This window comes from Tinamus guttatus, unplaced genomic scaffold (assembly GCF_059628265.1).
Source record: "Tinamus guttatus ecotype Peru unplaced genomic scaffold, ASM5962826v1 Tinamus_guttatus_pri_ptg000131l, whole genome shotgun sequence".
Classification (NCBI taxonomy): Eukaryota; Metazoa; Chordata; class Aves; order Tinamiformes; family Tinamidae; genus Tinamus; species Tinamus guttatus.
In genome coordinates this window covers 2,350,818-2,367,571 of record NW_028288665.1, presented here as the reverse complement: position 1 = coordinate 2,367,571, position 16,754 = coordinate 2,350,818, and the positions used below count along the sequence as shown (strand labels likewise).

Sequence of the window (16,754 nt, the reverse complement as noted above, 5' to 3'; positions counted from 1 at the left end):
CTACAAGATAACAAACGGTAATACGGCTTTGCGATAAAGTTTCTCCTGAAAGCACAAGCTATCAACAGAACAGCCAAGCTTCAAAACACATTTTCACTTTCTAAGAATATACAGTGAAAAAAACAAACATGGAGAAAAAACAAAACAAAAGAGTCACAGACAACACAAGTACAGAACAGTTTCAAGTGGATGATTTTTGGCAACTGGATATTGGCTGCAACAGGAAAACTACCCATTTTCTTTGTCAGACTGAGGAGAGTTTAAAATGTTGTATCAGAAATGAGCCCTGGAGCTGGCTGAGGTGTGCCAGCTCCTGCTGCCTTTCCCGGGAATGTTCTGGAGCCTCCGGAAGCAACATGGGGGTGGCTTGAGGAGGCCTTTGCTCCAAGACACTTATATTAAGGCAGCGAAACTGTGGATGCTGCTGAAATGTTTCTGTTACCTGAGACAACAAACCCCACGGCAGCTGCAGACTGGGAAGGGAGAAGTTTAGGCAGGAATGCCTCAATATTTGCTACTTACTGCTCATCTCGTGATTATTTACTAGTGATCTGGTGTCTCCTGCAGACACTCGGTACGTATCAGTGTGATTCTGTCTTGACTTAGCTATGCCAGCAGTAGTACTGCTGCTGTAAAATCACCAGAATTGCCTGGAATTCACTGTGTGAGCTGGGCTGCTCCTACCACCGAGTCTGGAGAGAACTTTCCAACGGGAACCACAGACACTTGGAGTCCTCTGACTTGTAAGTTTACATATAGAATCATAGAATGCTTAAGGTTGGACGGGACCTCTAAAGGTCATCTAGTCCAACCCCCCTGCACACGCAGGGTCACCTAGAGCACGTGGCACAGGACTGCGTCCAAGCGGGTTTTGAAGATCTCCAGAGAAGGAGACTCCACAACCTCTCTGGGCAGCCTGTTCCAGTGCTCTGTCACCCTCACTGTTAAGAAAATTTTCCCTAAGTTCCTGTGGAACTTTTGGTGCTTCAGTTTGTTCATTTCCTCTAGTTCTGTCAGTGGCCACCACTGAAAAGAGGCCAGCACCATCCTCCTCGCTCCCTCCTTTGAGGTGCTTATAGACACTGATCAGGTCCCCTCTCAGCCTTCTCTTCTCCAGGCTGAACAGGCCCAGCCCTCTCAGTCTTTCCGCATAGGGCAGATGTTCCAGGCCCCTGATCATCCTCGTAGCCCTGCCCTGGACTCTCTCCAGCAGATCCACGTATATGTTATACAGAAGCCTGCATATGTCATTTCTAAAGGGTTCCATATCCCTGCTAGCATTTTTTCAGGCATTTGAGTTGAAAATTGCTGGTTAAAACAGTATGTGCTGCCGACAGAATTACACATTAAAAGGGGATGTCATTCCTGGCGACCGCACAGTGCCGAAGAGTAGTGGGCTCAGCAGGTGTAGAATGTAATTTGGAAAAAGCCCAATATTTGAATGAAAGTCAGAACTGCAATAGATGCAAGGAATTCCCCAAAATATGTCCTAGAAAAATAGGTGCTTTGTCTTGAATAAATTATGTATAAGCTACCCAGGTGTTTAAATATCTGTGATTTTAAATCAGGTTGTTGTTGTTTCACGAGGGGAGTGGCCTTTGGAGACACTGTTCACCTGCAACCTCAGAGATGAGCCTGATGGATCTAGGGATGCTCTCAGGATAACTCTGGGTCCATCAACAATTAAATTCCCAAGTCTGACTGGGTATACAAGGCAAATGTAAATTTACATTGCTGGAAATACCATGTTGCATAGTTATCAGAAATGTCTTCTGGCATTCAATTTTTTCTATTGAACATAGTCCTTCGTGTCTCAATAGAAGGTTCCGTCTCTTAAGTTGCCTCCAAATGTTTTGCTCCCGAATGCTCTGTGCACTTTGATGCACTGTTGGTTGCAGTTCTGCACATGTGCTTCTCAAAATGGTGGAATCCTGTATGCAAAATCACACCAAGAAGGGAGGGCTAAAGTTCATGGAATTAACCCAGAGAAAGTAGTTTTGAAGAAGGGCATGGGGTTGGTTCTATGAGAACCACTATGTTGGCTTCATGGATTGCTACAAGTAGCCTTCCCGACCAGGTCCATGGGCCAAATTTAAGCTGGAATGAAACAAGTAGAGTGCAGCATCCAGTTAACAACTATACTGAGAAACAGGCAGTATATACAGAGATATGCACTGCTTACCCGACGTGTACTTTTAAGGTGCTTAATGATGTCTTAGGGAACAGAGCAACATATACATATATGCAGTGTATACATATCTAGATGTATATTAGAACCATAATATGGAACCAGATGTATTCCCAGATCCCTGATTTCATTAGATTCTCTAAGCCATAAAAATGTATTTAAAATATTTCATATAAAATATTTATTAAAAAAAAATGATAACTCTTTACATAAAATAGCTCCAGTTTGCTGGTTTTCTGTTTCATTACAGTTCATGGACTGCATCACCCATGTTGTTTCATAGCGATGCCATCTGGACTAAGGAGAGCTTAAACAGCTGTGTGTGATGAGACAGCTCTACTACTCGGTCCACCATGTCCTGGAGGGCCCCCGTGTGAGGGTAATGCAGGGCGGCCACCTTGGTGGCCATGACAATGCTCTTCAGCAGTTCACACAGCAGGTTGCTGGAGTTCATCACCCTGTTGCGTATGTCCTGGGTGGTCACTTGCCTTGCGAGCGTGTCCCCAATGAACACCAGTTTGTGAGCGCTCAGAATGACAAACTTGCTGTGCGCAACGAAGATGCGCGGCGGCTGCGCTGCGTTGACGCAGCTGAAGAAGGCGTCGATGGCATTGAGGAGGGAGTTGAAATGAGTGTTGCACTGCTCGGAGTAGAAGGAGAGCAGCTGCCTGTCGTGAAAGGCAGCGGTGCCGCTGGCGGCCTGCAGAGCTGGCGGGGCCTTCCACTTGGAGATGTCGTTCTCCACGGGTTTGGTGATCTCCTGCTCCAGGCGCTGGAACTGATGGATCTGAAACGTCAACAGAAAGGCTCTCTTCAGAGAAGGTCCTTATAACAGTCCCTACAACACACTGTTCCCATTTAGAGTTCCACCTGCCTTTGGTAGATCCCAGAAACCATTTTACTGTCATCTCTTCGTGCCCCCTCAGCCAAGCACACCGACACTCTGCTTTTCACATTTTTTCTGAACAACTGCCCGGCACAATCTCTGAGAGCTTTAGCACATCTGAAAGGTAGACAGCTAAGTTGTTCAGGCCCCCTCCGAGTTCACACCAGTGCCAGTCACCTCCAATAACTTTGCATTTAAAACAACTCTTTATCCCTCTCTGTGCCAGTTATGTCTCCCTCATGCTTTGACTCTACAGGGGTTCTGGGCAGACCAGACCAGGCACCTGTAGCTTTCAGGCAAACAGCCAGTATGTGCAAGCACGCACAGGATTTTGCAGGGACCTATGGCATATATGTATATTTTGTGTCTATATAATTGTTACATATTACAACTATGCCCCAAAACAACACTGGCTATCCTACATTCACCTTACACTACATTATATATGTTTTTAAAGAGCTTTTATACTGGGGAATGAGTGGTAATCAACTATTTTGGTTACCATAAACCTAAATATGAACAGCTCACCCTCCCAATACTTTATCTGCATTTAAAAATCTCTGCAATTTGCAGGCTGTTGCTCATTTGAAATATTCTGAAATTACGAATGAGAGATGCACCCGAGTGACAATGACATTTTTGCAGTCTTTAACATGCTGCCCTTCTAGCCTCCAAAGCACAGCGAAGGGCAGGGCCACAAGGAGCCGGTGCTGCTGGGGCAGCCTGGGCCCATCGCCTGGGGACGAGGTTGCAGCTCAGCAAAGCCAGGTTCTCAAGTTGGCTTTGTCACTGACCGACTGTGGGGGTGGCATAAAAGCCTGTTCCCCCCATCTGTGGTAAAGCTTTGGAGACAGAGGCTGCTTTTTATTACACACAGGCACTGGGCCCTCCACAATGGTACACTGTAATAAAAAATAACTAGTCTCTTAAAGTTGGAGATGGTTGGAAATTGTTTTCAAGGGAAAGGCTTCTTCCTGCCGCAAGAGAGGTCACGCCAAACAGCGAGAGCGCTGGCTCTGCTTCCACTCAGTTACTACGTGCCTGCAAGTAAATGAACAGGACAAAGATGCTGATTTTCAGGAGAGCTAATTTATGATAAATACTCAAGCTTTGGCACAAGCAGTGGCTGACACAGATGCACAGGGCTAGGAAGGTGCATGTCCTTGTCCTTTGTCACCAAATCCATCAATGGGGGAGCTTAGCTGGCACAAATCCTGCTTGAAAAGAAAGGAGCCAGGGCCCAATGCCTGCCATCTTCACTTCCCAGCCGTGTGTTCTGGCACTCCTGCACGCTTCATAGCTTAGTTACTAATAGCTCCACACTGTTAGGACAAGGGCCCCTCTTGCTGCACCTGACCAGTACCACTCAAGTACAAAGCACACTGCAGTTCGATGTGATCGTTTTGCCTGACCACACGTACCTGATGGTGCTCTAGCTCCATTTTGCTCTGCTTCATGATATTTTCTTTTTCCAGCAGCTCCTTCTGCTGTCTTTCAAACTCTTCTTTCCCCTGTTTTGCACAACATCAAAAGACATTTGATTAAACCAAAACTGACTTAAATATCACCTTGTAAATTCACTAGCAGGTTTCTTTCTACCGGCTTTCACTGGTAGTGCAAGCTTGAGAGTAGGGAGGAGGATAGTGGCAGAGGCAAAAGGGTATTGCTATTATGTATGGAACAGTCCTAGCTGAGGGCAAATAATCCCTCTAGTGAAATTCCTCTTGAAGATGTATTAGTGCAGCAATCTGCTTGCCACCTTTCTGCCATCAGCTCTTGCCAGAAGAAGCACCAGTCCCTCTCACTCCGCCTTGCGCAGAACAAGGCGTCTGATCTACCTACCTGCAGGTGAACGTAATCGTAGTCATCCATCCAGCTCTTCTCCGTGCTCTCGCTGGTGGTGCCATGGGGGTGCTGCCCTTTTCCCAGGAGCAGGCAAGGGGAGCCACAGGGCTCCTGGCTCTTCTCGCCCCGCGGCGGCGTGTGAGGGCTGCCGCGGCCGTGGTCGGGCACGGTCTCTGCTACGGCCCGGGCTCGCGCGCTGCCGGCCGCCTGCTTGAAGAGCACTTCGGCGTTGACGCTGATGGTGGTGGTCAGTTGCTTGGCGTCGTCTGGGACCGTCCTCGCCACCATCACAAACCGGTCCAGGTCATCACACTTGTTGTGCAGCCTGTTGACGGCGAGGACGTTCAAAGACCAGCTATAGCTGTTAAGGTCGTGGCTGGTCTGGGTGAGGATCTGGTGGGAGTCCTCCAGCCTCTGCACCTCCCTCCTCATTTTGTTGTAGAGACTCCCCTCGCCCAGGCAGGAGGCGTTGGCGGCCGAGCCCTTCGCGAACTGCAGGTAGGCCACCAGGGACTGCTCCACCTTGTCCACGGCGCTGCGGATCTCGTTGAGGTGCTTCTCCAGATACCCATACGAGCGCCAGTCGGCAGTAACGAAGGCCATGAGGTTACTGACACCTGCCTCCATCATCTGCTGAAGATAATAAAGCCTCTCTATGGCTGTGTCTGGGTCAAGAATTAGTCTTTTGTCCTGAGCAGCGGATGCTGAGAAAGAAGACTCTTTTGATGTTGTTGACGATGTGGACATGTTACTCCTGGTACTTCCCGTGCTGGAGAAAGACAGCCTATTTATCCCGTCGGTCACATCCTGGAAGCCTTTGGTCTCTTGTAGCATGGGTGGTGGTACATCATAGACACCTTCCCTTTCTTCGGAGATGACACTTTCATTTAATCCTGCCTGTTGTCCTGGAAAGGCAGTGCCCCGGGGGGTATCATACACATCCTTCTGAGGTGCAATTTGCTGTCCAAGAAATTGGTTTTGGTGGTTCACAGGGATGTCATACACACTCTGCTTGCGTGGCACTCCATCAGTCGATAAAATGCCCTCAGAAGAAAATTTCTGACTAAGTTCTTTCCCAGTTGCTTTGGTGACGGGAGGAGGAATATCGTAAACTCCTTCTGGTCTTGCACTGTGGCCCAGTGGGGATGAAAAATCCTGCAAATTTTCCCTCAGTCCTGTATCATCTCGGCACACAGGTGGTGGTGCAGCATAGATCTGAAATACAGAACAGAAAAATAAAATAACTTACATCTTCCATATGGAAATAAAAAGCCAGGATGGAAGATCTGCTATCATGTTTCTTTGGGTCAGATACCCTGAGCTGCACAGAGGGTCAGTTTTAATCTCTTACTTATTAATGTTCATCTTGATGAAAACTCTCCTAAGCAGCAAGGACAACCTAGTTCTAATTACTAAGTCACACTGCCTACGGTCAGAAATTCTGACACAAAGCTTCCCTTCCTCTATTTTACTCAGCAGCTCAAACATCTAAGGAAATATTTGAAGTATTGAACCTCCTTCTCCTTCAAGATGAACTCTTTCTTTAAACAAATTTTAGGTCAGACATGAAAATAAAGCACTCTGAGGAAACACCATGACACTTACCCCTTTGGCAGGTGGTATATCATAGATGCCCAAAGCTTTTGCTTCTCCCATGGGAACTGGATACGCAGGCCCCTTAGCAGATGCTGGGGGAATGTCATATATCTAGAGAAAGAATAAATCCATTATGGAAACAAGTTACCTCGTGAGAGCTCTGATCTTAGATGATTTGTTGTTGTTGTTTCTGTGTTTCCTCTCAAACAGCGGGAAGATCAGGAGGGGTGTGCAGCTGTGTTTCATACAGGAGACCTACTTGAATTTGCCTGATATTTTGGACACTTAGGAAGAACTACACCTCTGCTACACTGCCTTCATCCTTAAGGGCGAAAGCAGTGCTGGTCTGTTACAGGTCCCTCTCAGCTGCACAGGGCAGCAGCGTGTTTGTGTGACCAGATTTGATGGTATGTTCACTGACCGCGATTAGAGGGATGGAGGAATGTGCTTGTGTTGGTACACGCTGCGGAACGCTGAGCCCAAGGCTGCTGCTGTGAGCACCACACATCTCCTTCCTCGGGTGCACTGGGGGCCACCGTACTGGCAGAGAGCACCGACACCAAATGTTGCCAGTGTCCCACCTGGTGGCATGTCCTGCACCACAGCAGGTGCTGCATGTGCACTAACACAGCCAGTGTTGGTGTCTCTTACTTCAGGCTCCCTGACAGTTTCAGCCACTTGGACTCAACACAGCATTAGGTACCACTGGGCTTCAGTGCTGTTTCCTAGAGGAGCTGCACTATGGAAGAACCGTGCAGAGATGCAGCGCTATTAGGTACGAGGCTCTCCAACATCCACTCTAGATTTTGAGTATTGAGGGGTGCTCTACAGTACAAAGACATATTTCAAATTCAGTGACACAGTGCAGCAGAGATATGGCAGTAAGAATTGCCTGCATGGTAACGGTTCATCTAGGAAACAATTTTGCTCTTATTGAGTGAATTACTGTCAGCTAAGCAACAATAAAGTAAAGGAAAAAAATACTGTTCCCAGGCAACACATTTATTCTGCTCAGATATTCTGTTTGATCAGAACACAGAAAACAAATGGGACTTTGGTGTTTGGTGTGCTGCCAGATCTTACTCAACATCAAATACAACTTTGAAGTTCTGCACTCTGTGAAAAAGCCATTGCATCTAATTAAAACATACTTTCGCTCTAGAATGACAGAACTTGCTCTGTCATAAACTTAAGGTGGGAAGTTACCACTTTTTGTGCCCTGTCAAAGCTGTTGCCAGTTTTATTGATACTTACCCCTTGGAGAGGGCGAACGGGGGGGATATCGTATGTGTCCCTCTGGTATTTGGAAGGGAACTCATAAACGTAACCTTGTCCTGACCTGACTGGAGTTATTACCTGTGGATTAAAAGAGAAGGGTATGAAAACGTAAGTCTTTGAAGCTCGTGACATGTTTTCTCTGTAACCGTGTAAGGTTCTCGGTAGGAACATTCCAGTGTTATTGGCTTTCAGATTTTAATGCAGCAATTCTAGTAACATAGGTTGCCTATGCTTCTGACAGCTGAAAATTGCAAAATGACTCTTCGTAGCTACAAAAGCACCATCTTTTCTTTCCTAGTCAGTTCTGACCAGGCTGGTTGCTGGTCCTACAAGATCTCTTATTCACCAAGCCTAGATTCTGCAGCAGGGAGGAGGCCTTAGAGAGCTCTGCACTTCCCCCCAGTACAGAGCACGCGATGTGATGGCCACAGCACCCGCTGACCGAGTGAGACCCAGGGCTGTGCGCATCTCTGCTAAGCCTAGGGAGCAGCTGAGTGTCTTCCCTTAGTGACAGAGGCTTAAGATACTCTGTATACCTTACTCTCAGAGCTTCCCCCTTGCCTGGGGAGGTATTTGCCCATGTACTTCAGCAGGATTTCTTGTGGGACTGCTCTGCGCGACAACATCCCGAAGGAAGGGCTGAGCGAGCTGTGGCTGGAAGAGCTAAGCTCAAACCTACCAAAGCAGAGCACTCAGTTGGGCTGCCTCCGTCTGGCTCGTCTGTATCGGCGGCTAAGAGGTGCAAAATGTCAGGCCATTCTTGAGGTAAGTACACAATGTAAGAACAGTCTCCGAAAAAAGCCTAGAATTTACATTTTTGATGTTTTCTAAACCATTAACTACCATAATGACTTTGAATAAAATATGGTCAAAAATAAATGCCTCACATCTTGGACAGTATCTGTGCGGCAGAGTTTCAGTAGCGTGTGGTGCAAAAGGCGCAGTTACCTCAGCCCAGAAAGAGATGGGTTTCTAGAGGAAACGCTGACATCTTAACCTCTGCCACTGCTATTTAACTCTAATAGGGAAGCACAAATAGTGGAAACCAAAGGCATAAAATGGCAAATGACATAGGCCCATGTAGGATGAGGTTTCATGCTCAGCTGGGGAGAATTCTGTAACGAGATTACTTAACTAGTCTTGGAAATGCATGCAAAACATAAAACAATTTATGACCGCATGCTCAGCAAAGATCCCCTAACAGTTTTGCCATAAGAAATCCTAGTATCCTGGCTAAACATCCTAGATACATTTTTTTTTAACTGAGGTCTGCAGAGAAACTTCTTGATGCGAACCCCCTACTTCCTCTCTGCTATGGCAATGACACCGGCTTTCCTCCTTTTTACTTGCTGCCCCAAATACGGCTTTTTGACAGGATTCAGTTCACTGCCCTTGAGAGGACTCCTGATGCATTTAGTGTTTGCATTTAATGTTTACATACATATGATTTCTTGGAAAAAAAAGCATAAAAACATACGGAATTTATACAGACAGTTCCTTTCCCACAGCCACCTACTACACTGTAAAAACACATTTACTGAGAAACCTTTAAGAAGGTTCCTCCTTAAGGGGAGAAACCTGCCTCTGCGTGAGGTGCTGACTGCTGCTGCGTGGGACGAGTGGCCGGCCTGGCTCACGTCCGTGCAGGAGGGAACTGCTGCCTCAGCCTGAAATTGCCCTTCGGAGAAACACCAGCGAACAGCTCAGCTGGCACCTGCTCCAGGAGCTGAGTTCCGTTCTGAATCCCGACGGTGGCAAATTGGACCTGCTCACACCCAGAGCACGCACATGTGATGCTCCTCACAGCCCTGCGGGTGCCGTCCAGCGCCTCTGCGGCAGCTCTAGGGCCCCTCACGTCTTCCAGGTTCGCGGAGCACCACGATGCGCTCCCGCTCGGCACCCAGCGGCCAGCCTGGCTCAAGCCTGGCCTCATCCAGGATCCTGTAACTCCAGCACCCTCTCCCCGCTCAGAGGATGAATTTCAGTGAGCAAGCTCAAGGAAAAGTCACAGGTCTCTAACATAAAACAGGACGTGAAGCAAAGCAGGTAATAAGGTTTGCACACCTAAAAACTGTTGTCGTTGCTGTGATAGGTAAATACAGCGCTTTCCTTTGATATAAGCCAAAATGGCAAGGCAAACAATATCCTTATGCCACAGAGGCTGGGGATGTGGAATAAGAGCTGCTCGCGTGTTCAGTTTTCCCAAGAAGATCTCCCCTTCACTCTGTCGGCAGCAGTATTGTGCAGCTGTGCAATTCCTGTAGCTCATCCTTAGGGACCCTTCCCATTCTCTTCAGAAAAGGGCGACACACCAGACGTCCAAAGGCTTAAAAAAATACCAGGACACTGTTTTTATAATCTGCTGCTGCTGCTGTATAATCCTACATTATCACACTCATACTAATCTGGTCAGATGAAGGAAGCTATTTCCACTCAGTACTGCATGACCCTTTTTTTATCATGTATTCCGGCACATTCATTTTGTTGGAGGCTGCTCCGTCTGGGTGGAACAAGCCCCTGTTCCGGCGGCTTCTGTCTGCTGGCAAAGACGGCGAGAGGCTAAAACAGTAAATTTTCCAAACAAAAATGCACTGGAGCAGACAGCTCCTTTTTAGGCCCCTGAGATAGTCACACAAAAGACAGAAAATATGGTTCAAAAAAACCCCAGCAACACCCAGTAACAACAGCAGTTTGTTGATAACGTGAAGCCCAACTATGGTCTCCCAGTGACTCAGGTGTGTCTTCCTGAATGGAAGTTTACTATCAAGAAACGGCATGTTCTGAATGATTTCATCATAAAATTCTCCATAAATGATGAAAAGGTCAGCACATCATCCAAGAATATTTCCTGTTCTACCTCCCGTGCTCTCCCTTCTAACACCGTTCACTAGCTGAACTTGCCTTCTGCTGCACTGCTTTTCCTACTCACTTCAGAGCAGAAGCTGCTCATCACGAAAATACATCTTCAGCAAATATTTTGAAAGGATGATGTGAAAAACTAGATTATTTCTTCCAATTCTCATGCCTCAAAGATACTAGTATCTCACAGGAAAGCCAGGACATGTTCGCACTGGTCCTATTGCATAAGAAAGAGAAGGGTAGCTGGGGAGATAATCCTATATTATCCTAAGAAAAGCATGGAAACCAAGATTTTCAGAAGCAACTTTTGATTTGGCATATTCACCCATAAATAACCCATAAATGAACTTCCTGTTTCTGAATAGGATGCTCAGCTCCTTCAGTGTATTGTTCAATCTTTCCTTTTTTTTGCGTTTTGAATGCTTGATGGCAGCTTCATTTTGAAGATGGACTTTGGAAGAGACAGGATGGCTGCTAAAGAGAAGTTCCTGTCTCTCACTTTGGGAATAGGGATGGCAGCCCTGTCTGGTATTTAGGAATTTGTTTCCTAACAAATGTCACTTAACTGCAGACCATACAAGTTTTTTTTTTTTTCTTTCCTTTTACTTCTTCTGTTTTAAGAATGTCTGTGGTCATCTGGATTTATATAACCCTGCATTTCAAACCAGCAATTTTCCTTGTTTATGCGTTAAAGGAAACAGATGGTGTTCCCACAAACTATCTAGCCCAGCATTCTCAAAACATCATAACCACTTAATCCATGCAGAGCAACTAACAGGGGGAGCAGGTTTGGCTCTGGAGAAACATGTAATGAGCCTACTGCAAACTTCCAGGACTGAAAAACAAGGACAAGTGAGCAGGAAGTTTGTCCTGTTCTTGCTGAAGACCACGCTCTTCCAAAAGCAATTACTTGGGACCTTTCCATGCCAACTGCATGTTCTTGACCAAGAAAAAGAGCTGAATGTGCACGTACTTTGCAAAATAGCCAGCCTTGTGATTCATTAAGTACCCCTTCCTTAAATATAAGGAAACCAAAACACAAGTTTTTGGCCAGGATTAAAATGGAAATGAGGCTATAAAAATAAAGAACACTACTAACTAAGGGAACAACAAGACAGTTCTCTGCTTATCACAGATAGGCAAAATTGTCCTTTACACTGCCCTTTGAACAGTATTTGGCCCGTTGGAATGCTGTTGGCCTGTTCCCATTGATAGCAATGCTTGCTACGCAGCACAAGGGCAGCTTCCCTGAGCTTCACAGGTGAGAAATCTGAAGCACAGATACGCTCAACTTGCTCCTAATCCCAGGCAGAGGGCAGACTTGAGAAGGGCAGGCGGGTACTACGCACAGCCCCAGACAGGTACTCAGAAAGCAGCTGTCTTTATCCAAATGCTTGTTCTTGGGGACTGTGGCTAAGCTGAACAGTGAGGGGATGCATTAAGAGAGGACTCTCTGATGATGATCAAGGCATTTGAAAGATCTGCTGTCTAAACTCAGCCCTCTTAACAGAAAGGACAGAGTGTTTCCTCTCTTTCACACACAGCAGCAAGATTTCCAGTGACTATCTGATCATCTATTTCCTGGCAATACTACCCATCACATCACTCAGTGTAGACTGTAGTAATAGACATGCAAAAAAAGGATTTTATGAAGCAGTAGCCTTGACTTAGTTAAACAGTATATTTGCTACTCATTAATTTGTTATATATGAAAACATCCAATGTGGTTCCTAGCTGTTAAGCAGTCACGGTTGGGGTTATGTTTTTGTACATGCTATGGATACTCTCAATTATAGAGCTTGTTTTTGCGAGCTGACACAGGTCTTAAGATTATCAAATCACAAGACTTTAGTTTGGCATAAATAAGGAATGAAAATCTGGCCACTAAGCATGTTTTGTCAGAGTATTTTCTGCCAAAATGGAGATGTCAGACAGCCTTTTGATCAAGGCTCGCACACACTGAAGCAGAGGGGAAGAAGCCAGTAGAGGCATTTTTTCTAGTGTACCAGACTTAGATCTGAATCTATAAGCTGGTTTCTAGTGGTAGGAGCCTCACGGCTACTGCAAGGCAAGAAGAAATCAACAGCAATGACCGTATTCTCTTCTTTAGGCTGACTGAGATACCAGTTTCACTGTGTGGCAGGAAAAAATGTGAGCTGCCGACACGCATCGTGACACTGCAGCTTTCGCCCTGGCCGCCTTCACTCGGTGTTCCCCGACTGGGTTTCTCAGAAATGAGATGTGTGCAGATAAGGAGATGTGACAAATGCTATCCTAACCCAAACCAGCTTTACTTCTCTGTGTTGCTTGCATCTTCAAAACACCTGCTTACTTTTGCTCATGCTTTACCTCCAGTCGTTGCCCAAGACACTTTTCTATGAAGATCTGCTTTTGTGCTTTACCTGTAAGGGCTCTCAATAGCCCTGATGTCACTGACACAGTGTGTTAAGTCAAAAATGCTTAACTTTGTAGGCTCGGAGCTTTAAGCAGGAATTGCTTTATGTGACAATGAAATGTCCTACTTGTACATGCCCTTTCTCAAAAAATTCCCCCATGGTATAGTAATGTGACATATATATATAATGGGTGTTGCTTTAGGCTTTGCAATTAGCCTAATCAAGACTTTACAACTTCTGGTGCTATTTTTTCTTTCTTTCCTCTTATAAACCAGCACAGATCACCAGCTTCATTAAACTGTTTTAAGTTCTATATTTTCTTCTCTACCTAAAATACAGTTTATCTCCTTTCAAACTATTTTTGGATTATAAAACTACATCAAGAACCTCATTTTGTACTAGGACAAGCCAACATGGCTGTACCAAGTGCAGTGGGATCGCTGTGATGTGCATCGTGTGTAAGCTTTGGATTACGGCACCGAATTCCTGCTTGCTGATGGTGTTCATGATCACAAGCTAAATGCAGACAGAGTCTTTATATAGATCTTACTGAATGAGCACTACAAAGAGGAAAAAAGCTCAACATTTTCTTCACTGACAAGATTTTATTGCTTGCTTTTTTTCTTTTTAATGATGCTTTCATGACCTGATCCTGCTCTCACTGATGTCAACTCGAAGGCTTTCTGCCAGCTGTGTTCAGCCTGCAGGCTTGCTCCTGCCTGCCCTTCAGCTGCAGGACTAGCTGGGAAGGGGTATTTCCTACTGTCTAAGGGCGTCATCCTTGCTTACATATATCAGACAAACAGCATTTCTGAGGATGTGTCATTTTGCATGGAAAAGGAGCAAAGAGAGAGAAGAGCAGAATATACCAGTTAGCATGATATTACCAGCAATTTTCAGAAGTATGAAAGAGGATACTTGCCCAAGACCCTTGAAAAGAGTTTTACCATCCCCATCCCCATGACAACTATTTATTTTAGACAGTCAATGACTTCATAGTTTCTGCATGTGCTGGCCACAAGGCTAAGGAGCTGATGTGCTTCAGTATCAGTAATACAATAGTCATGCACTCTGGAATACTCAAATGTCTGTGGGTGGATCTAATGGAGAAATCCCCCCTGCCCTGCCAAAGCCTTGTGTGCAATACTTGTGTGCATCGCCCAAAGAGCAAAGCAGTCTCTGGAAACTATGACAACATGTGAGTTGCAGTTTTAATTAATGAAAAGTGTGCAGGGAAACCAACATCTCAGCATTTTGGGGTTCTGTCCGTGACAAATCTTTAAGTTAGCTGTGTGCTTTGGTTTTCCTGATTTGTTTACTCTTAGAAAGCTTCTGCTATAAAGAACCATTAGGCAATGAACACTGCTTTCTGTGGTGGTAGTGCCATGACTCTCTCTCCATGACTCTCAGAAGGCTAAACTGAGGGAAAGTTCTGAGGAGAAGCAGCAACGGAGCCAGCAAAATTAGGACAGAGAGAGGTCTTCCTGTTATGAATGACATCGAATGCTAAGGGCTCACAAACAGCAAATGCTACAGGCTCACAAACAACAAATCAGCCAAGATCTGCCCAGTTGTTTCAACAGCTTGAGTTTCACAGGAGCGTTCTCAGGGGTACAGTAAGGCAGAAACATGGCAAAGGTTGGGAACTGCACCGCTCCGAGAGCCAAAGCCACAGCTTCCAGCTTGGAGAAGATCAAGACTCACAGAGGTCCTCTGCCTCATGAGTTGCATTGCAGCTCCATTTTCATACGGGTATTTCAAGGCAAGTATATAACTGGAGGCTCTTAATAGCTGCTGCTTGTGTTAGCACAGCTTTTTTTTGGCAACTTTATGGGAGTACCTCTATGGATACAGATACTTTTCAAGCAGATATAATCTGCATCCTTAACTGGAAGTTTCATCAATGTAATTGTTACACTCGATCTCAGCAAGGACTGATTGTGCAAATGACAATGTTTTAATGAAGAGTCCCAGTTGAAATATACTAGATTTTGTGTATGTTCTGTTTTTCTTTCTTTTTCTTTTTCTTTTTTTTTAGGATGGGCTGTTTTATGAAAGGCTTTAATCTCTTGAGAATTTAATATTAATTTCACATTTTCACCATTATAACAATCCATTTTGGCAGAAAGCTTCATTTAGATTTTTGATTGAAAAATGGATATTACATGTACATTATTATTTAGAAAAATGTAAATGTGTCATTCCAGCTACATGGAAGTATGATGTTCTTGGGCTATTTAATTTTCTTCCAAAATAAAACATCTACAGACTTATCAGGAACCTCTAGATTTCAACCAGAACCATGTTCCCTAACAGAAAAAAAGATGAAGACAAGTCTTTGACTATCTCAGAAACCAAACTTCCTCTTTATAATGAGACTTACTTTGTCCATCACCATTTTTCCACTCAAGTTTTTGTAAAATACTGGTGATGCTTTCTAGGGAAAACTGAAATTATACAAACTTAATGCTTGGATAGTTTATTTTCAGTTGCAAAGGAAGATCCACTTAAGTTTCTAACAACCCAGAAGAAGCCAACAAACTTGTTTTTTTTTTCTCAATAACTTTGTTAAGGTTTGATCGTGTACTCAAATCTGTATAGGCAGCTTTGTGTCCCTGAGGAGCTCATCTGCTGGACGAGACTGCAGGACTGGCCTTTTTTTCTGTTACTACAGGGGAAAAAATACATAGCCCTGGTCTATAAATAGCACTGATTAAAAAGAGCTCTGCACTTAGGCAGAAGCAGAGACTCATAGTGAGATCATATGTTTATTCAGCCTAATAAAATGTAGACTCTTTCTGAAAATACTTATCCACAAATCTCATCAGTAACTAACTACTGCTTACTATGACTTGTGGGCAAGGGTTTCTTCACTCAGTGGTTTTCTGGAAGACCACTGAGGGTAGATTAACTGCACGGGCTTCATATCTGTAAAATGACTGTTCTCTTATTAATTTTACATGGAAGGTTACAGGGGAAACTCTCAAGCCTATGGAAAAGGCTAGGTGCTATTTGAGCACACAGCTTGCATTTAGTTTCTGAGAATTTCTCCCTTTAAAGCACATTTCATGAAAGAGGGCACTGAGTGCTGAGGTTTGTGTTTCCATTCCTGCTGCCCTCAGCAAATTTGCTGTGTGTTTAACATTTTAATGTTGAAGGAATATTATTTTTTTTTTTACAAAGGCTACAAATCCCCAAAGTTGAATTTGCAACATTAAAGTGGAAGAAAGGAGAGACTGTAAGATTATTGTTAGGGCCGTTTAACTAACCCGTATCACAAGAAGCTGTGACATTTAAGATCTGAGGGTAAACGAGGACATTCTTCTATCTTGGGAGGTAAATACATTTTGCCAACAACCACAAATAGTACATAGGTGCCCTTTCTTTCTATGAGAAAAATACACCCCGCATATTAAAAAACAACTCTACTACACTCCAAGTATGTGTCTGCATTGCCCAATTAAAGTGGAACTAGGTAAGACGGACGACTGCGTGGAGGCAAACTGCTTTCTGGAACACACACTATATGCAGCTATTTGTTTTCTCCCAGCTAGGCAAGTACTCGTTTAATTGGGAGGAAAAACGTCAGAGCGCAGCTAACCGCCTTTTGCTCCTGAGCTCTGTGCCAAAATTGTCAGGGTGGTGCTACTTGGGAGGTGGCGCTTCTGCTTTCCCATGGACTCAACCACCACAACTCCAAAATAAG

The 16,754-nt window shown here is 44.8% G+C and overlaps 1 protein-coding gene across 1 annotated transcript in view; it reads right to left on the bottom strand.

The window, feature by feature from the left end:
* Positions 1-2,091: 2,091 nt before the first annotated feature.
* The window catches only part of NEDD9 (neural precursor cell expressed, developmentally down-regulated 9), a 32,656-nt gene continuing 17,993 nt past the window's right edge, over positions 2,092-16,754 (bottom strand). Inside the window, exons 3-7 of the mRNA XM_088521724.1 lie at positions 7,770-7,871; positions 6,525-6,626; positions 4,917-6,134; positions 4,496-4,585; positions 2,092-2,975 (exon numbers count right to left, since the gene is read on the bottom strand). Of these exons, the coding sequence (XP_088377850.1) occupies positions 2,466-2,975; positions 4,496-4,585; positions 4,917-6,134; positions 6,525-6,626; positions 7,770-7,871 (2,022 nt within the window). The 3' untranslated portion in view covers positions 2,092-2,465. The remainder of the gene's footprint in view (positions 2,976-4,495; positions 4,586-4,916; positions 6,135-6,524; positions 6,627-7,769; positions 7,872-16,754) is intronic.